This window comes from Falco rusticolus, chromosome 11 (genome assembly GCF_015220075.1).
Source record: "Falco rusticolus isolate bFalRus1 chromosome 11, bFalRus1.pri, whole genome shotgun sequence".
Classification (NCBI taxonomy): domain Eukaryota; kingdom Metazoa; phylum Chordata; class Aves; order Falconiformes; family Falconidae; genus Falco; species Falco rusticolus.
In genome coordinates, this window is record NC_051197.1 from 29,299,688 (window position 1) to 29,314,614 (window position 14,927).

A 14,927-nucleotide genomic window follows, 5' to 3' on the forward strand; every position below is an offset into this window, starting at 1 on the left:
ACCTGGGAAAACTGCAGAGAAATGTGTGAATACAGGAAAGCTGCACAGAGCAAAATCACCAAGGAAACACCCGCCCAAGCCTTAGTCTCCAGAACAGCAAGACTGAAACCAGCCAAATACTCACACCCTAAAGATACTTAAATACATCCGAAACCAGATGCCTGAGTATTTTTGAAGCAAGGCCTAGCCAAGCTCCTTACCGAGGGGACAAACCTCAGGGCACAGTCTCATTTCTGATCTTTTGTCTTTGAACACAGGAGCTGCAACCTGGGACAGACAGACACCCTCGGTGCAAGGGGGCTGCCCATCCGCTGGTGCAGGTGGCCTGAGGGTCTCCAAATGATGGGGCACACACGTTCCTGTCAGCTCATTCCTGTTCTGGGCAGCCACAAACAGCTCTTCCTTCTGCACCCAGCTCCTTTACCCCTCCTCTCAGCATCTCTGTGACTGACGGTGGCTTCTTGCTGAAGAGCATGGCATCTGGGCAGGAGGCAGCTGACTTCCACCCAGCTCTGCCAGTGCAGCCCATTCCTGACCCACAGCACTGCAGCCACTCCGGCCCGGGGCTGAGCCGGCAGGGACCAGCCCCTGCAGCTGGCTGACATGGCACAAACATCTGTGTAAGGTCTGGGACTGCCGCCCAGCTTCTTTTAGGAACTGCTGTAATCAGCACGCAGCTCCCAGAGGTTAGTGGCTAACAAGATAATTTTAGTAGTTTTGAATGGCACTTGAAAAGCCACTACCAGCAGTAAACCCGTAAATGGCTCTTTTTACCCAGGATTTCTGATCTCTGAGATAACTGATGCCTGCTCTTCACAGAATCCTCTGCTGCCCATAGATTTTAGCAGCTGACACAGGCTTCTGTCCCCAACCAGAACAGGAAATGCTTTGCATACAGGTGGGAGCATTAATGCCTGCACTAACTCTCGGGAGGACAGTCATTACAGTAAAAAACCCAATCTAGCCCTTCAGGAACATTTCCTAGCAGCTGTGAGACCACCAACGCGTTGGCAGAAGTCTCATAAAACCACATCAGCCGTGACTGAACAGAGCATGGCTGCGCACGCGGGACGGAGCAGGCTGCCTCCGAGGTCTCCCTGCCTTTCCTTTTCAGGCACTCGGCTTCCTCCAGCATCCCAGTTGTCAAGTCAGCAGTCAGGGCAGATGGACCTTCCGTTTTAAGCTCCCTATTTTGCCAAAGCCACAATCTGGAATCTGCCCGCAGGAAATTTATTTCTTTCAAGACAAAAACCAGCAACCAACCAACCAACAAGCCACCACAAAAAAAAAAAAAAAAAAGTTTCTGCAGGAGAAGCAACCTCTCTGCCCTTCAGTCACCGCCCGAGGAGATGCATGTATTTTATCAGCTTTTCTAGCCTTACGGGTTGCTGTAGCAATAACTTTCCAACTGCATCCCAGCAGAGCACAGATCCTGGCATAGCAGGGAGCGACCTTGCACAGTTTCCTAGTGACGGAGAAAAATCTGAAAGGTAGTGCTCCACGCAGTCCCAGTTATTAAAGTCTTAATCGGGCCTAACTTCTTCAGCGACTCCTGATCCTAAAAAACATCCTGCAACACAAAAGAACAATTTGCGGTGGTTTCTGGTACTGACAGAGAGAGGGAAGTTGGTCCTCCTCTTTCATTGCCTTCCCACCAGGGGCGTCCCGAGTCCTGAAAAGTCCTTTAAAAGTGCTGGAGGAAGAACTGGTGCACACAGAGGTACTACTGGAGAGCAAAGCTTTGAGTGGTGAAACACAGCCTATGTAGCCACACCTGAGGTTAAGGGGAAAAGGGACACACATCCCGGGTACGAGCTGGAGGGCAAAGCCCTGTGTCCAAGGGGATGTACACTCCCCTGTATTTCAGCTAATTTGGAGGCTGAAATAAATTCTCTGGCTGTGATGAGAACCGAAATGCACCCAGCACCTTTTCAAGGCTTTTAGAAAGTAGGATTTTACCGGACAGTCCTAGTTAGTGTCCCCGGTAAGGACAGCTCCTCCTTCCAGAGACAATGCTGGCTCTGCAAATCCGTTTTCTGCACAGAGTCAGCTGCTGAATGCGCACAGGGTGCCACGGTCAGGCTACCTGCCAGAGCAGCTCCCTCGGAGAAGGCTTGCCCTCTAGGGAAGAAAGGGGAAACCAGCAGCCAGCACCTTGCTCTGCCCTCCCTCCCAGCTGCCAGGTCCCGGATCAGGAGAGGCTGACCCAAATGCCCAGACCTTTCCATGGAGACAAAACCAGCCCCTCCGGACGGGAACTGTGGCTGCTGCTCCTCGGGGCGAGCTGCCGGTTGTTCTCCCTTATCCTGCCAAGGGCTCAGAGCAGCGTCTTAACTTTGAACGAGCTCGTGCCACCCTGTTACCCACACCGTGCTTTTGTGTAGCGGGTCTTGTTCAACCTCCTCTCTTCTACATCTCCGGAAGAGAGGAACCTTTCCTTCTGCCTCGACCAGCACAAACAAGGGCTGTAACATCAGAAGCAGCGCCGGTGCTGAGCCTCCAGCCAGCAGTCTGCAGCCGTGGTAGGCTGTTCCAAGGCAACTGTCTCCCAGGCAGGTACCTACTGCAGCTTTGCTGTGTTCAGCTCCCTTCCCCGACAGGTTTCGCTTGCACCTCTGAATGCAAAGCCATTTTGCATGACGGCTGCCTCTGGGAGCCTTCTAACAAGTTACACACTGGCATTGCACATACTCCCAGGAAGGACGGTCCCTGCAAGATACCACATGCTGTGTGTGGTACTTTGCATTTGTTTGATTACATTCATTAGTATTCAGATTTGCTTGTAAATATACTGGGCCCATAGTTCTGAAAATGGGTCTTCTCTCATGTGACTCTGAAGATCAGGAGATATAAAACAATAGGTAGTGATGTATAGAATCATAGAATCATTTAGGTTGGAAAAGACCTTTAAGATTATCATCAAGTCCAGCTGCTAACCCAGGACTGACAAGTCCACTGCTAAACCACGTCCCTAAGCACCACATCTACGTGTGTTTTAAGTGCTTCCAGCGACGGTGATTCCACCACCTCCCTGGGCAGCCTGTTCCAGTGCCTGACCACCCTTTCAGTGCAGACATTTTTCCTAATACCCCATCTAAACCTGCTCTGGCACAGCTTGAGGCTGTTTTCTGTTGTCCTGGTACTCGTTAAATGGGAGAAGAGACCGACCCCCACCTGGCTACACCCTCCTGTCAGGCAGCTGTAGGGAGCGATAGGGTCCCCCCTGGGCGGGGGATATACGCCATCGATACAGCTCCCATCAACAGAACAGCCGCTCCTACAGTAATAATCCATAAATCGGCAGTTTCAGGCAGGGTCCGTCACAGCACCTGCATGTTGTCCGACTTACGTGAGCTAAGTGAAGGGAGAGAAGCAACAAAGGGTAGGGGTGGATAAACACGGCCTGCAACTTGGCTGACACTCTTCCTCCTTCGCTGCATGCAGGACTTCCTCCTTGCCAAGGAAAATAGGAACTGCTTCCAGCATCTGTATCCTGCTGCAAAGAGAAGCCTGGAGAGTGGAGAAAAGGGGGTGAGGAGCATCATTCGCCTCTGCGCAGATCACATTTCATCCCGTCACCACTGTATCATCCTTCACTCCTGGTGTCAACCCTAGGTATCCGTCCCTCATGATCCCCCTCTCCCCAACAGTAACACAACAGCCCTTAGGGTCGTATTTTAGCATAAAAGCTGGAAGAACCCAGAGGATGCAGGGAACACCTACCCCAGGTGCCCTGCTCCCAGCAGCTACCTGAGGTCTGCAATATCGGCAATAATTTCCTCTCTTTCAGCCAAGGCTGCTCTGCTGCCGGGCTGGGCTAAGCAAGGTGCTGGAAAGGGGGTTCGGGTCCACGGAACTCGTGTTTCCAGTCGCATCAGCAGGACCGCACGTTCCCATGGAGCTAAGGACAAGGTACCCATACTCGCTGCAGGAAGAACTGATGGGTAGCCAGGTTTCGTGGCTACAACCAAGACATTTGATCTACCTCTCACAGCAAAAAGCAGGAATTTAATACATCTTCTGGAGACACGAGGATATTTAATCTGTGGGACCAGAACAAAGGTGAAGGACAGCAATGTGAGATGGGTTCCAGTCCGAGCAGAGACTCTCTTCTCATGAGACTTGTATCTCAGCATAAGCAAATTGGTATTCCATCTGCTAATGGATTTAAGCATCAGCTGCTGCTTACTTAAAGCAGCAACACATGTTCTTGTGCATAGGAAATGATTAAAGGTTTTACACTTCCATCCTTTGGGCAGGAGGACTCTTGGAGGAGAGACTCCCCAGAGGAATTTCCCAGCTGGAGCAGGTGAACTGCAAGAGCGACAAGGACAGGCGCCAGAGCCCTGTGCGTTTTGTCCAAAACGGCCAGAAATGGGGAAAGAATTTGCAGAAACGGAGAAAGAATTCGCATATTCACGTACAGGAGTTTTACTCGGTGGCACGAAGGAGCACACTCAAGGTAAAGGGGAATTCAGCATCCCCAGCAGGACAGAACACTTGACCATCAGTTGCTTTGGGACAGTCACCAAAAAGCCCAGAATTTCCACAGCTTTAATTGTATTATCTCAGTGTCGCCCTAACTGGCATTTGTGCAATGCTCTGGCTCTGCCTCGCGTCACTCAGCACGCCCTCCGGCCGTCTCCTTCCCCCAGCCCTGCCTTCCCCCGCCCGTCCCTCTGCCCCTTAGACCCCCCCACCCCATCCCTCCCCAAAACCACGACAGCAAACACAACACTGATGTCACTCTGCCTGCTAGGGTCTGCATCCCACCCTACCCCTCCCCTCCCCGGCTCCTGCCTCGCCTGTTCACACCCAGGCAGCTCCCTGGGCAGCGCTTGGCATCGCCCCGAGGAGCGGGCGACTGCTGGGCGAGGAGCGGGCGACTGCTGGGCGAGTGCCGAGAGAGGACGAGCCATGGGTGTGGGAATTTGCAGACCCACCTCCTTCAGGGACGCTGCCAGCGCTGCCCTCGTGCCCAGAAGCATCAGGCACCCGCTGTTTCGGGTTCCGTACGGACATGCAGGGAGGCAGCTCTCGGCATGGAAAACTCACAGCCTAAGCAAGAACAAGGCAGAACATGCAGGGGGACTTGAACACAACAAAGCGTCGGGCCAGGGTGGAGGCACACGGTAACAACTCGAGGTTCGCTGTGTGTATTTTGCAGGCTTCAAAGCGATGGGAAAAAAAAGCATCATGTGAAATGAAAATACAAAGACTTTTAGCAAAACATCCCCTCGAGTACAGGTTTCACGCTATGACAGAGGTCTTCTCACTCGTTAAGATACAAGATTTCATACACGTATGAAGAATAAATATGTATGGCTTAGAATCCAGCATTTTCTGTGAACTCCTCCTGTGTGCCCACGCCTCAAGCACCGCAGCGCTGGGCTGGTGCATGAGAACTGCAAACCAGGAGCTCCCCGAACACGGAATTTGCTGGTTTGGCATGAGAGGCATAAACACATCACTTAATACGAGGTAATTCTCTCTCTGCCTTCTTAGGATGTTATTATCCGAGGAATCCCATGCCTAGAAGCGGCAGAGAGCAATTCTCCGCGTCTCCACAGCTTGTCGCTCTCTCACTCCACAACGCCAGCGATTTTCCAGGACAGCTTCGGAAAAGGCAGGCGGTGACCGGGGAGGCAGAGCTGCACACAGCTGGACACCCCAGCAAACCCACCCAGCTGCAGGAACACCAGAACGGCATTAATCCTGCTGCTCGGCTCAGCCCTGCACCCCCGGGGGTCACTCTGGGAGCTCCAGGCGCCGAACGGGAGCTACGCCATCCCAAACGTAAGTTACACTGAATCTCCCACCACCCTCTGGAGTTACACAAAACCCAAGCACAACCCGAGGGCAGAAAGAGCAGAATTCTCAATCAGCATAGGTTTACTGAGTCCAAATTGTTTAAAGTTAAAGTTTATTTGTATTCTTTGTAGGAATATCAATAAAAGACCTCAAATGTATCTATATCTGTACATATTACAAGAACCTTCAAAAATTATTCACAGAACAAAAATAAATCTTCTTTAGAACAAACCCAGGCAATGAAATGCAGAAATGGATCTCAGAGACCAAACAGTCCAGTGCTACTAGCATAAAAATACGGCTTGAAAAACAAGTTTATTACTTTTTAAGATGTACTTTGTTGAAATAAAAAATAAATTATTTAGAGCTATCATTGTAAAACAGTTCTGTGTAGTAACACTCTTATTAAGGCCCTTGAGACAGAAAATCTATTTTTACAGGTAGGATTCCTGGCAGGCATGATCTGTAACGACATGCTTGCTCTCACGGGAGTTAACTTACTGTGCAGAAGGAAATACCTAAAAGCATCAGCCTAAATGTAACTCTTTTTGCTTTGTCAGACTCAGCCGGATACCTGTGCCTGACCAGGCTCCTCACGGACGGCAATACAGCTAACGGTTCAACCCGGACAGGGATTATTTGCCAGGAACGACACAGACATTTTTGCAGAACAGACAGAACTCATACAGACACGGTGACCTTCGCAGATAATTACTGCTACCACATTGCACGGGCACTGCTGTAAAACCGATGGACTTCAATCATCGAGTGTTCAGATGAAGTTAAAAGCTGGTGGGTTTAAGCAAGCATTAAATCATTAAATCAATATATCATATTAGAAAAAAAAAAAAAAAAAAAAGCCTAAGCCAACCCAAAGCAATTTCAAGAACATAAAATAAGACCCATTTTTTGGATGACTTATTAAATGGATACAGAATTTATTACTGGATACACCTCAGATTCTCTAACTAGAAAATACCCACATCCCTTCCCGCGCGCCTCGGGATCGCCTGCCTGCGTTACGCCACCGGAGAGGAATGTCGCAAACCGTGCAGCCGTACAAATCTGTGCTTTTACGTGTAGCTGCCCACTTTTAGTGCACCAGAGGAGTAACTGTTGGTACTTCCTGGATGTGAAATCTATTTCCCTTAAAAAAAAGGTCCGAATTCCCGGAGCTGCAAAGAATGGGCAGTGACGGGATGCTGCTGCTCCCTCGCCGTGCTCCCTCACTTCTCCGCCAGTGCCCAGCCCACGCCGTCCGGGCCACCCCTGCTGCACACATGCTGCAGATGCCACACGCAACGTGGCAGGTGGCCACGGCGCCACAGAAGGCCCCTCCATCTCCCACCCTGCCATGCTGGCTCTGAGCTTCTAGCGACAACTCGGGAGCCCAGCTGGCTTTGGGGGCTGGGAAAAACCATCCCAGTAATAGACTAACGTGGCCAGCAAGGACCGAGACGCCAAGATGGGCAACTTTTCTGTTTCAGCCTTAGGAATACACGAGAATTATTGCTACAGGCTATGAATTTTTTCCTGCACTACTTCAGCTGTTTCCAAATGAGAGCAGCAGCTCCTTACAACAGCATCAGACACAGCCCAATGCACGTGCTGGAAGTATGAACCAAACCCTAACGTCTCTGATGCGCATCGTCAGACGTCCTGCTAGTTGCTACTGCTCTCACTGCTGCAGGGACCACGGGCTACTAGTCTGAAACCAAATGCTCTCAGGCCCCGTAGGGCCCTTGCTCCTAAACAGACAGGCCTTTTGGCTGCCACGTGGTTTAGTGCCACTTGGATTTTGTCAGACTGGATGAAACATGAACTGGCATTTTCACATATTGTCGGCTTGAGGCAGCTTAAAATTTCTCTAGAAAACTGCTTGGTAACAAACCAGGAAAGACAGCTGCCAGCAGAACTCAGGAGCACAACATCTTGTGCTGCAGCTAATCAGTTTTGGTCTTGCAGCACTGCGAGCCTGCAACCTTCACCCCCTCTCGGGTTGACAGGCAGCTTCTCCTCTACAGCGGGAGTTGAGAGGAGCACACGTTGTACTTTAGAGTAGGAACTGAAATAGGAAAGAAATAACCAGCCTAGCAACAAGCTATGAGGACGACACCGATGGTTCAGGCTGTTTTAGACTAGCAGCTTTTCCCTACAAGCATTCTACAAGCTTAAGAAATACAGAGGAGAAGGTGTATTTTAGAAAGACACGTTACTGAAGACCTCGCCAAAACATACCGATCTTGGAGCAGGTATAATTTCCCCTCTAAAATTCAGGGCTGAAATGTTGCCCCTGCTGCGTTTCTCTGCAGAAACCAAAATGGATGCTTTGGAGTCTTCAGCATCAAACCGCACAGCTCAGGCAGTGACCTCTGATGGATTACCAGACAGCTGGGGAGCGCCGGTGAAATGCACTTCCCCGGTTAATGTTAGACCAACGCCACCAGAATGATGTATCTGCTTCTGCTGCGTCCTAGTCGACGCACTCCTACAGCCGCTTGCTCTTAGGTCCCCGTCACAGAACACCCGTCCTCTTTGCACCGCGTATGAAGTGAGCAATGCACCTACCCATCTGAAAAGGCTACTGCTGGGGAACAGATTTCGCACAATGAAGCTGTCTAATTAATGTACACAGCGATGGGGAGATGCAGATCACACCAAAGTACTCAACAAAAAGGGTTTGCAAAGGTTTCTTGTAAAAGAGAGCTACTCACAAGACAGATCAATACAAACTCGATAGACTGCCGACAGCTGTGATGCGTGAAGGGAGAAGGAAAGGAGGAGGAACTCAAAGACACAGTTTGAGGAAGAACGTATCGGATGCCAGCAATGACCCAGAGCTGGAAGACGGTTTGGGAAGTATGGAAAAGTGATCACTACTCGGGACATGCAGAGCACAGCCCCAGGTGCGCCAGGCAGCGCTGCCGCGGCTGCGACACACCGGGAACAAGCCAGGGATGCTCCTGGCCCGCGGTACCAAGGCGCATTTGAGCGGCCGGAGCAGCTCTCACCTGACAGGCTAAGCAAAAACCGCAAACCCCAGCTTGCTGCAGCCAAGTCTTCTCCAGAAAGCCTTCCTGGGAGAGACGCATCCACGTTTCTCTTGTACATCCTACAGTGCAGGAGACGCAGTTTCTGTACTGACGCACCGTTAGTGACGTAACACACCCCTGTGATGGTGTTTAACTGGAGTATCGTGACACAAGAGTCGGGCTGAACAGTGACATACCGCGACAGTTTCATGGAGGCGAGAGAAATGCATCGCCGCAGACCAAACCAACCTGACCACAGATGCTGAGCTGGGTCCTGGGCACTGCCGATCCTTCCTGGTCAAGGCAACACGGGTCACTTTCAGGAGGTCAAGAAATTGGTTTAGGAACGGTCACCTTTGTAATGTAGGGCAATTTTAGAGATTCAGAAGCCAAGGCCAGCACGGCTGACCAGCTCCCCCACTGACCTTCCCGTACCGCAGGCTGTAGGGGTTCAGCCAGGTGCCCCCCAGCCACCTCATTAACTCGCGGCCTGACTGTGCCAAACACCCCCCGTGCCCAGGCACCTGCGCAAGGTCTTGTCTCGCTCTGCAGCCAACTCTTCCAAGCTCTCATTTCCATAACATGTTTGAATGGCTCATCACGCTCGCTATTATATTTCTATAATTCTGAAGTTCAAGTGCTGTCGCAGTAATTTCATTCACTTTGTGAGTCTGGGGGCTAGAAACGTACACCAAAAGGTGAAAGTGAAGATTCACACACTACTACTTGCTTCCAGAATCTAGGGCTTTAAAAAAACCAAACAAACTAAATATTGTAGCATTTGATGAAATCATGAGAATGGACGATACTGTGCCATTTACTGTTAATCTTTTACAGTTTGAGAACGTCATTATCTTCCACAAGAAGGTCACTTTGTCATTATATATGCATTCACATACAGCCTGTAAGTATGCTTCTATGAAATGCAACTGGAAGTAATTGGAGATGAAAGCTTAGTCAAAACTCCTTAAGAACAAACTGGTGTGTACAGAACTTCAAAATAACTCCTTTAAAGTATCCAGAAAAAGGAAAAAAAAATCAGTGGAAATGAAAGATCTTTTAACACAAACGTGCAAAAAGCATCTTTCATTGGAAGTAGACTGGCTAAGCTAGCAGCTGAAACAATGAAATTAAACAAGAGTTAAAAGATAGAAATCTGCTCGGAAAAAGGAGATTTTGCATACTTTGCTGGGCGTGGGCGCCTTGGGCCAGCCCCTTCCTCAGAGCATTAACCTGGCTGTTCCCGACGGAGCACAGGGAACGAATTCAAGGCGCCACCGAAGAGGGGCATAGAGTGGGGGCTGGATAGAAATTTTTTAAAAAAAGTATTTACAGGTCTGTAAATTCTCAAAACAGAAAATATAAAACTGCATTAGAACTGGGGTAAAAAAGAAAGAATCCTACCTCGAAAAACTGCAGATTCCCTCTGTCTGTTTGATGGGAAGCCTGACTGTGTGCAAATGCAAGGAAACACGCTTGCTGCTCCAAGTTTTCACCTTGTTCAAAGAGACTGGCAATTTTTTGCCAGAGCCCTACTGAAAGTAGGTACAGGATCCAGCAAGAGCCCGTTTTCTTGCTAAAAATGTTTGCTATCGAGTTTGCATTCAGGTAAAGAACAGCTAGAGAAGAGTGGAATAAAACCAGCAGATGAGTTTTGTTACAGAATTCATTTCACCGCTATTTCACTCCACTCGTGTACGTGTATCAGCCAGCCTGACACATACAGCCGCTGCCTAATGTAACCCACTGCTGCTCGCTCGCTCTCGCACCCACAACACACATGCACTCACACCCCCCTCTTCCTCCTCCAAGGACTGCAGTGCTTTCAACAAGAGGAAAAAAAAATAATAATAATAAAAATAGCAATAATTAAAAAAATCTACAGTATTCACTTCCTTTTGGTATATTACATCGGCATTTTCTGTACATGACCCAAGAGCTCCCTCTATTTACACAGTGATATGGAAGGACTTGCGGTCGGGAGCCCAGTTCTCCTGGCCTGGAGTGGGGAATCAAAGCCCACCTTTCAGAGTTCTTCTTGCTCTTTTTTTTTTTTTTTTTTTTTTTTTTTTTAATTTTGTTAGCAGCATTATGTAAACCTGTAAGGGGAAGGGGGGGCTACGTTGAAGGTTTCTTGAGTCTGCGCCCTCTTGCCCTTCTGGGGAGATGGCCGGCAGCATCTGCCCAGTTAGCAGCTGCTGTTTTTGAATTCACCATTCTCCGTGATGGAAAGCTTGGTGGGATTGGTGGGGGAGATGCCATTGCGGACTTGCATGCTGTAGCGCTCCTTCACCTGCGTCAGGGCACTCATCAGCCGCGTGTTGGCAGAGTCCAGGGACACGATCCGCTTCTCCTGCAACAAACACCCCACAAAGTCAGAGCTCCCTCGCCAGCGAAACGCCTTTGCCCCACCAGCCTGCTCCACGGGGAACTTCCAGGGCCCGGGGCTGTGACAGTGTCTTCAGGTGATTTCTAGGCAGAGGCAGCTTGGCTAACATTCTCCACTAAGATGGGATGTCTGCCTCTTTCTGTTTTCTTGGGGTAACGCGGCCCCCGCATGCCACGGGCTTTCCCCAGGCTGGCCTGGCCCTCCTGGCCTTTTGGCGTGACGGGAGGTGACGGCGAGTCACAGTTACATCGCTGAATCGATCCGGTCACAGTGGCTTTGTCCAGGCAGCCTCCAGCCGAGGCAGATGGACATGCGCTATTCAGCCAGCAGAGGGGAGGGGAAGGGCGTTGGTGTTAATAACAACGATAGCCAATTTAATTGGTTTTTAATCTATGTTAGAAAAACAGAAACAGGCAGCAGAAAACAAAAGTGGTGGAGGTTTCATCTGGCAGAGAAAAGTGCAAGTGGTATCTAACGGCCATTGTCTCTGTACTTTGGATGGAGTGTGCTCAGAATAAACTCATGGTATGCTTGAAATAAATAAATAATAATAAAAAAAAGCAGATAATGGCAGCCTGCAGTCACCAGCAGGAGTGAGGGTGCAACAGCAACATAGAGAAGAAGCAGCCAAAAGCTAAAACTAAGGGGTTATTTGAGGTGAAGGGGAAGAGGGCGGTGTGGGTGGAGGGGAGATGCCATCGACAGAACACAAGAACAAACACTGAACACACTGCTCCTAGACCCATTCCAGCTCAGAGGGCTCCCGGGCTCCGCCGAATCCAGGGCTCCCACATGCCCGTTTTGATTCTTCTCGCTCACGAAGTGCTAGCCTCTACTTTTAGCTGAAAGCTCAAGGAGGTGTACTAAATTTATAAAAAATAAAAAAAGCCATCAACAAAACCCAGCCTGCTAACAGCTGGATTATCTGCAGTGGGGTAAAGCACTAGGGGGTGGGTCAAGCCCAAGAGTTGGTGACACGATCAGAAATGACAATTTTCATCTTCCCTCAAAAAAAAAAAAAAAAGAATAGATGCAGCCAAACAAAGAAGCAAAAGAGATGGCAAAGGGTAAATATGCTCTCCATGCTACCGGCTGATTGGCTTTTTTTCTTTCAGAAGGAAAAATGTCTAATTTCTTTGAATGAAAAAAAGCTGCGTGCAGGAATTTTATTCCCAGTCCAGCCCACTGAGAAACAAAATGGAAGGAAAAACGATGCACAGGAGGCACAGACATTAAGGGATAGTTCAGACATACTGCTCAGGAGACCTAAGTGCTGCAACAGCCCCTTGAGATTTTGATCCCAGCGTATCAGCTGCCTGGTACATCAGTAATCGAGTCATGTTTGCTTTTCTCAGCGGGCTTCCCCCCGGGGGTAAGCGTCAGGGTGCAAAAACAAAGCAGAATTTAAGTACTGCTTGTATTACAGCCCTGAAGAGACCCAGCTCTGTAGAGCAGAGCAAATGGGGGAGGAGGCACTAGAAACCAACAGCCAGGCAGGCTACAGCCTGCCCCAGCACGTGCCCTGATCCAGCCGATGCGAGCAAAGAGAACAGACCACGGAGCAGGAAAAGGCCGTAGCATTCCCTCCCACGCAGAGATAAATCCTGCAAAACACAGCTCCCTGAGCAGAACCGTGCTCTTCAGCAACTTAAAGCTCCTCCTCGTCGGACTACATTTCAGTGGAATATAAAATTTCAAATTCAAATTTATTTCCAAAGAATATAGCTTTCCAAAGAGTTAAAAATTAAAGGCTGGTTATTTTCTGGCACTGATACGTGCTCACTGTGCCAGTGTACAAAACAGCTGGAAACCTACACTTGGAAAAATCAATCTTAAAAGCGTGAGCTTGGTGAGTAGAGGCACCGTCTGGCTCAAAGGAAAATACAACCTAGCGGAGATGTCTGTAACGCACAGGAATTGGGCACACGGAGCGGGAGGAGCTGGAATGGGTAGGAGGTCAGTGCGCTGGGCCAGGACTGGGTACTGCTCAGCTAGAGAACTGATTGGGTTTACTTGCCTGTTGGAATTATCTCATCCCCATTTATGACCTGTAATTTAACACAGCGGAGATGTCACTTGCAATAGCAACTGGGCTAGTAACTCTTTGCAGCTCCGCTGCTCCAAGGAGAGCGTAGGCAGACCTAGCCCCTGCCCCCAGCGCCAGCCTAGGGGTGCCCAGCACGCACCAGGCGCTGCACGCAGACGGAGAACAAGGCTGGCCTCCTGTGTCGGCGCGGTAGCGGGTGCTGCACCCGACCACGACACGAGAGCAAATCCCGAAAAGCATCTTGTGTCCATCGATGTGACTGAGCACAAGAAGCCTGGGCTACCGCTGCTTCCTAGCAGCCACTGAACTCTTCGGGCAGGTGTGATAAGCCAGGTTCCAACTCCACTCCTGAAGCCTGACGTACAAAAGGCCCTCTCTTTTCTAGCTGCTGCCATATCCCCCTGCCAAACAAATCACAGACTAAGGAAAACCTTCCGAGCAAACATAGGTTGCTACAGACCCCAGCAGACGCTTGGGCTCCTCTGGTGTGTCTGCTCTGAATCCTTCAGCATTTTCCCCTTCCGCTCAGGTGCCCATGGAAGGGCAATGGCAGCTAAGCTTCCCCCATGAACTGCTTGACCTTGAAGCAGTTGAGGTTTGCCGATAACCTTACCTGCCCTAGCGGCTAACAGCACGTTGGAAGAAAAAATGTCAGATTAAAGGAGGAATTGTTAAACGCCACTGTTTTTTCAACAGTTTCCACTGCAGGGGATAAAGGATGCACCATTTGATCAAGTGTGATCAAGGAGCACACCCTCCTGGCCCTGAGGGTCTGACAAGCCAGCAGCAGTCTCCTCTGCCAGCTGGTGACACGGGGGGATCAAGCTGGTCCCTAACCTCACACCGAGCCTGAGCGCCTGCTGGCACAGCCAGCTAAAGGAAGGGCAAGGTGCTTACTGACACTCTCTCAAATCCTTCCTTCCAAAACTCACCTTTTGTGAGTTTGCTCAGTGCCCCTTTCACCTTCTTGAGGCAGCTGCAAAAGGCATCACCCACCTTCAAACACCAGGCTGCTGTCTGGATGAGCTGCCATTCCATCAGCAAGGTGCCCTGACTCTGCCCACCTCCAAAAAAACCAGCCCAGCACGTCCAAGTTCTACTTCTACAGCTTACACTTGCCATGCTCCTTGATCACCTTGGAGGCTGCTGTACTGTTCCCCTCCACCAAGAAAAGTAAAAAACTACAGTACCTGGCTACGTTCCTGTTGACCCCCCAGCACTGGGCTCTCCCACTCGGCATTCCGAGTGCAAGCCCTCACAGCCAGGATTTCACCTTGAGCTGCACCTCAGAAGGTTGGCCACACTGGAGCCTCCATGCAGAGCATCTCGCACAAGAACTAGGAACTACACGTGGTGTAATTCCAGTAGGCTTTCCTTTTTATCCTGCGAGGCTAGGTAACAGAAGTGCCACGTAATTGTACACAAGTGATTTATTCAGATTAGATGGCACGGATCCAAAAATCCAGCTTTCATGAACAGTCTTTCTAAAGAACTGTGGGAAAATGGGCAGAGGCAGCAGGAAAACCAGAACTTTTCAAATTATCAAAAAAGGAATCTGCTATAAATATCCTCCTGGTGTTACCAGGCTTTTTAAAACACAGCTTTTTTCTGTATTTTTTATTTTTCCCTACAGTTCCGTGTGAGCTCA

The 14,927-nt window shown here is 49.7% G+C and overlaps 1 protein-coding gene across 10 annotated transcripts in view; it reads right to left on the reverse strand.

The window, feature by feature from the left end:
* Positions 1–5,906: 5,906 nt before the first annotated feature.
* RASAL2 (RAS protein activator like 2) overlaps positions 5,907–14,927 on the reverse strand; it is a 187,950-nt gene continuing 178,929 nt past the window's right edge. For 7 of the 10 annotated variants that reach the window (XM_037404207.1, XM_037404211.1, XM_037404206.1 and 4 more), the window contains 2 exons: positions 13,250–13,280; positions 5,907–11,196 (listed from right to left, as the gene is read on the reverse strand). In XM_037404207.1, the coding sequence (XP_037260104.1) occupies positions 11,054–11,196; positions 13,250–13,280 (174 nt within the window). In that variant the 3' untranslated portion in view covers positions 5,907–11,053. The remainder of the gene's footprint in view (positions 11,197–13,249; positions 13,281–14,927) is intronic. The other 3 variants (XM_037404209.1, XM_037404210.1, XM_037404204.1) reach the window with 1 other exon arrangement.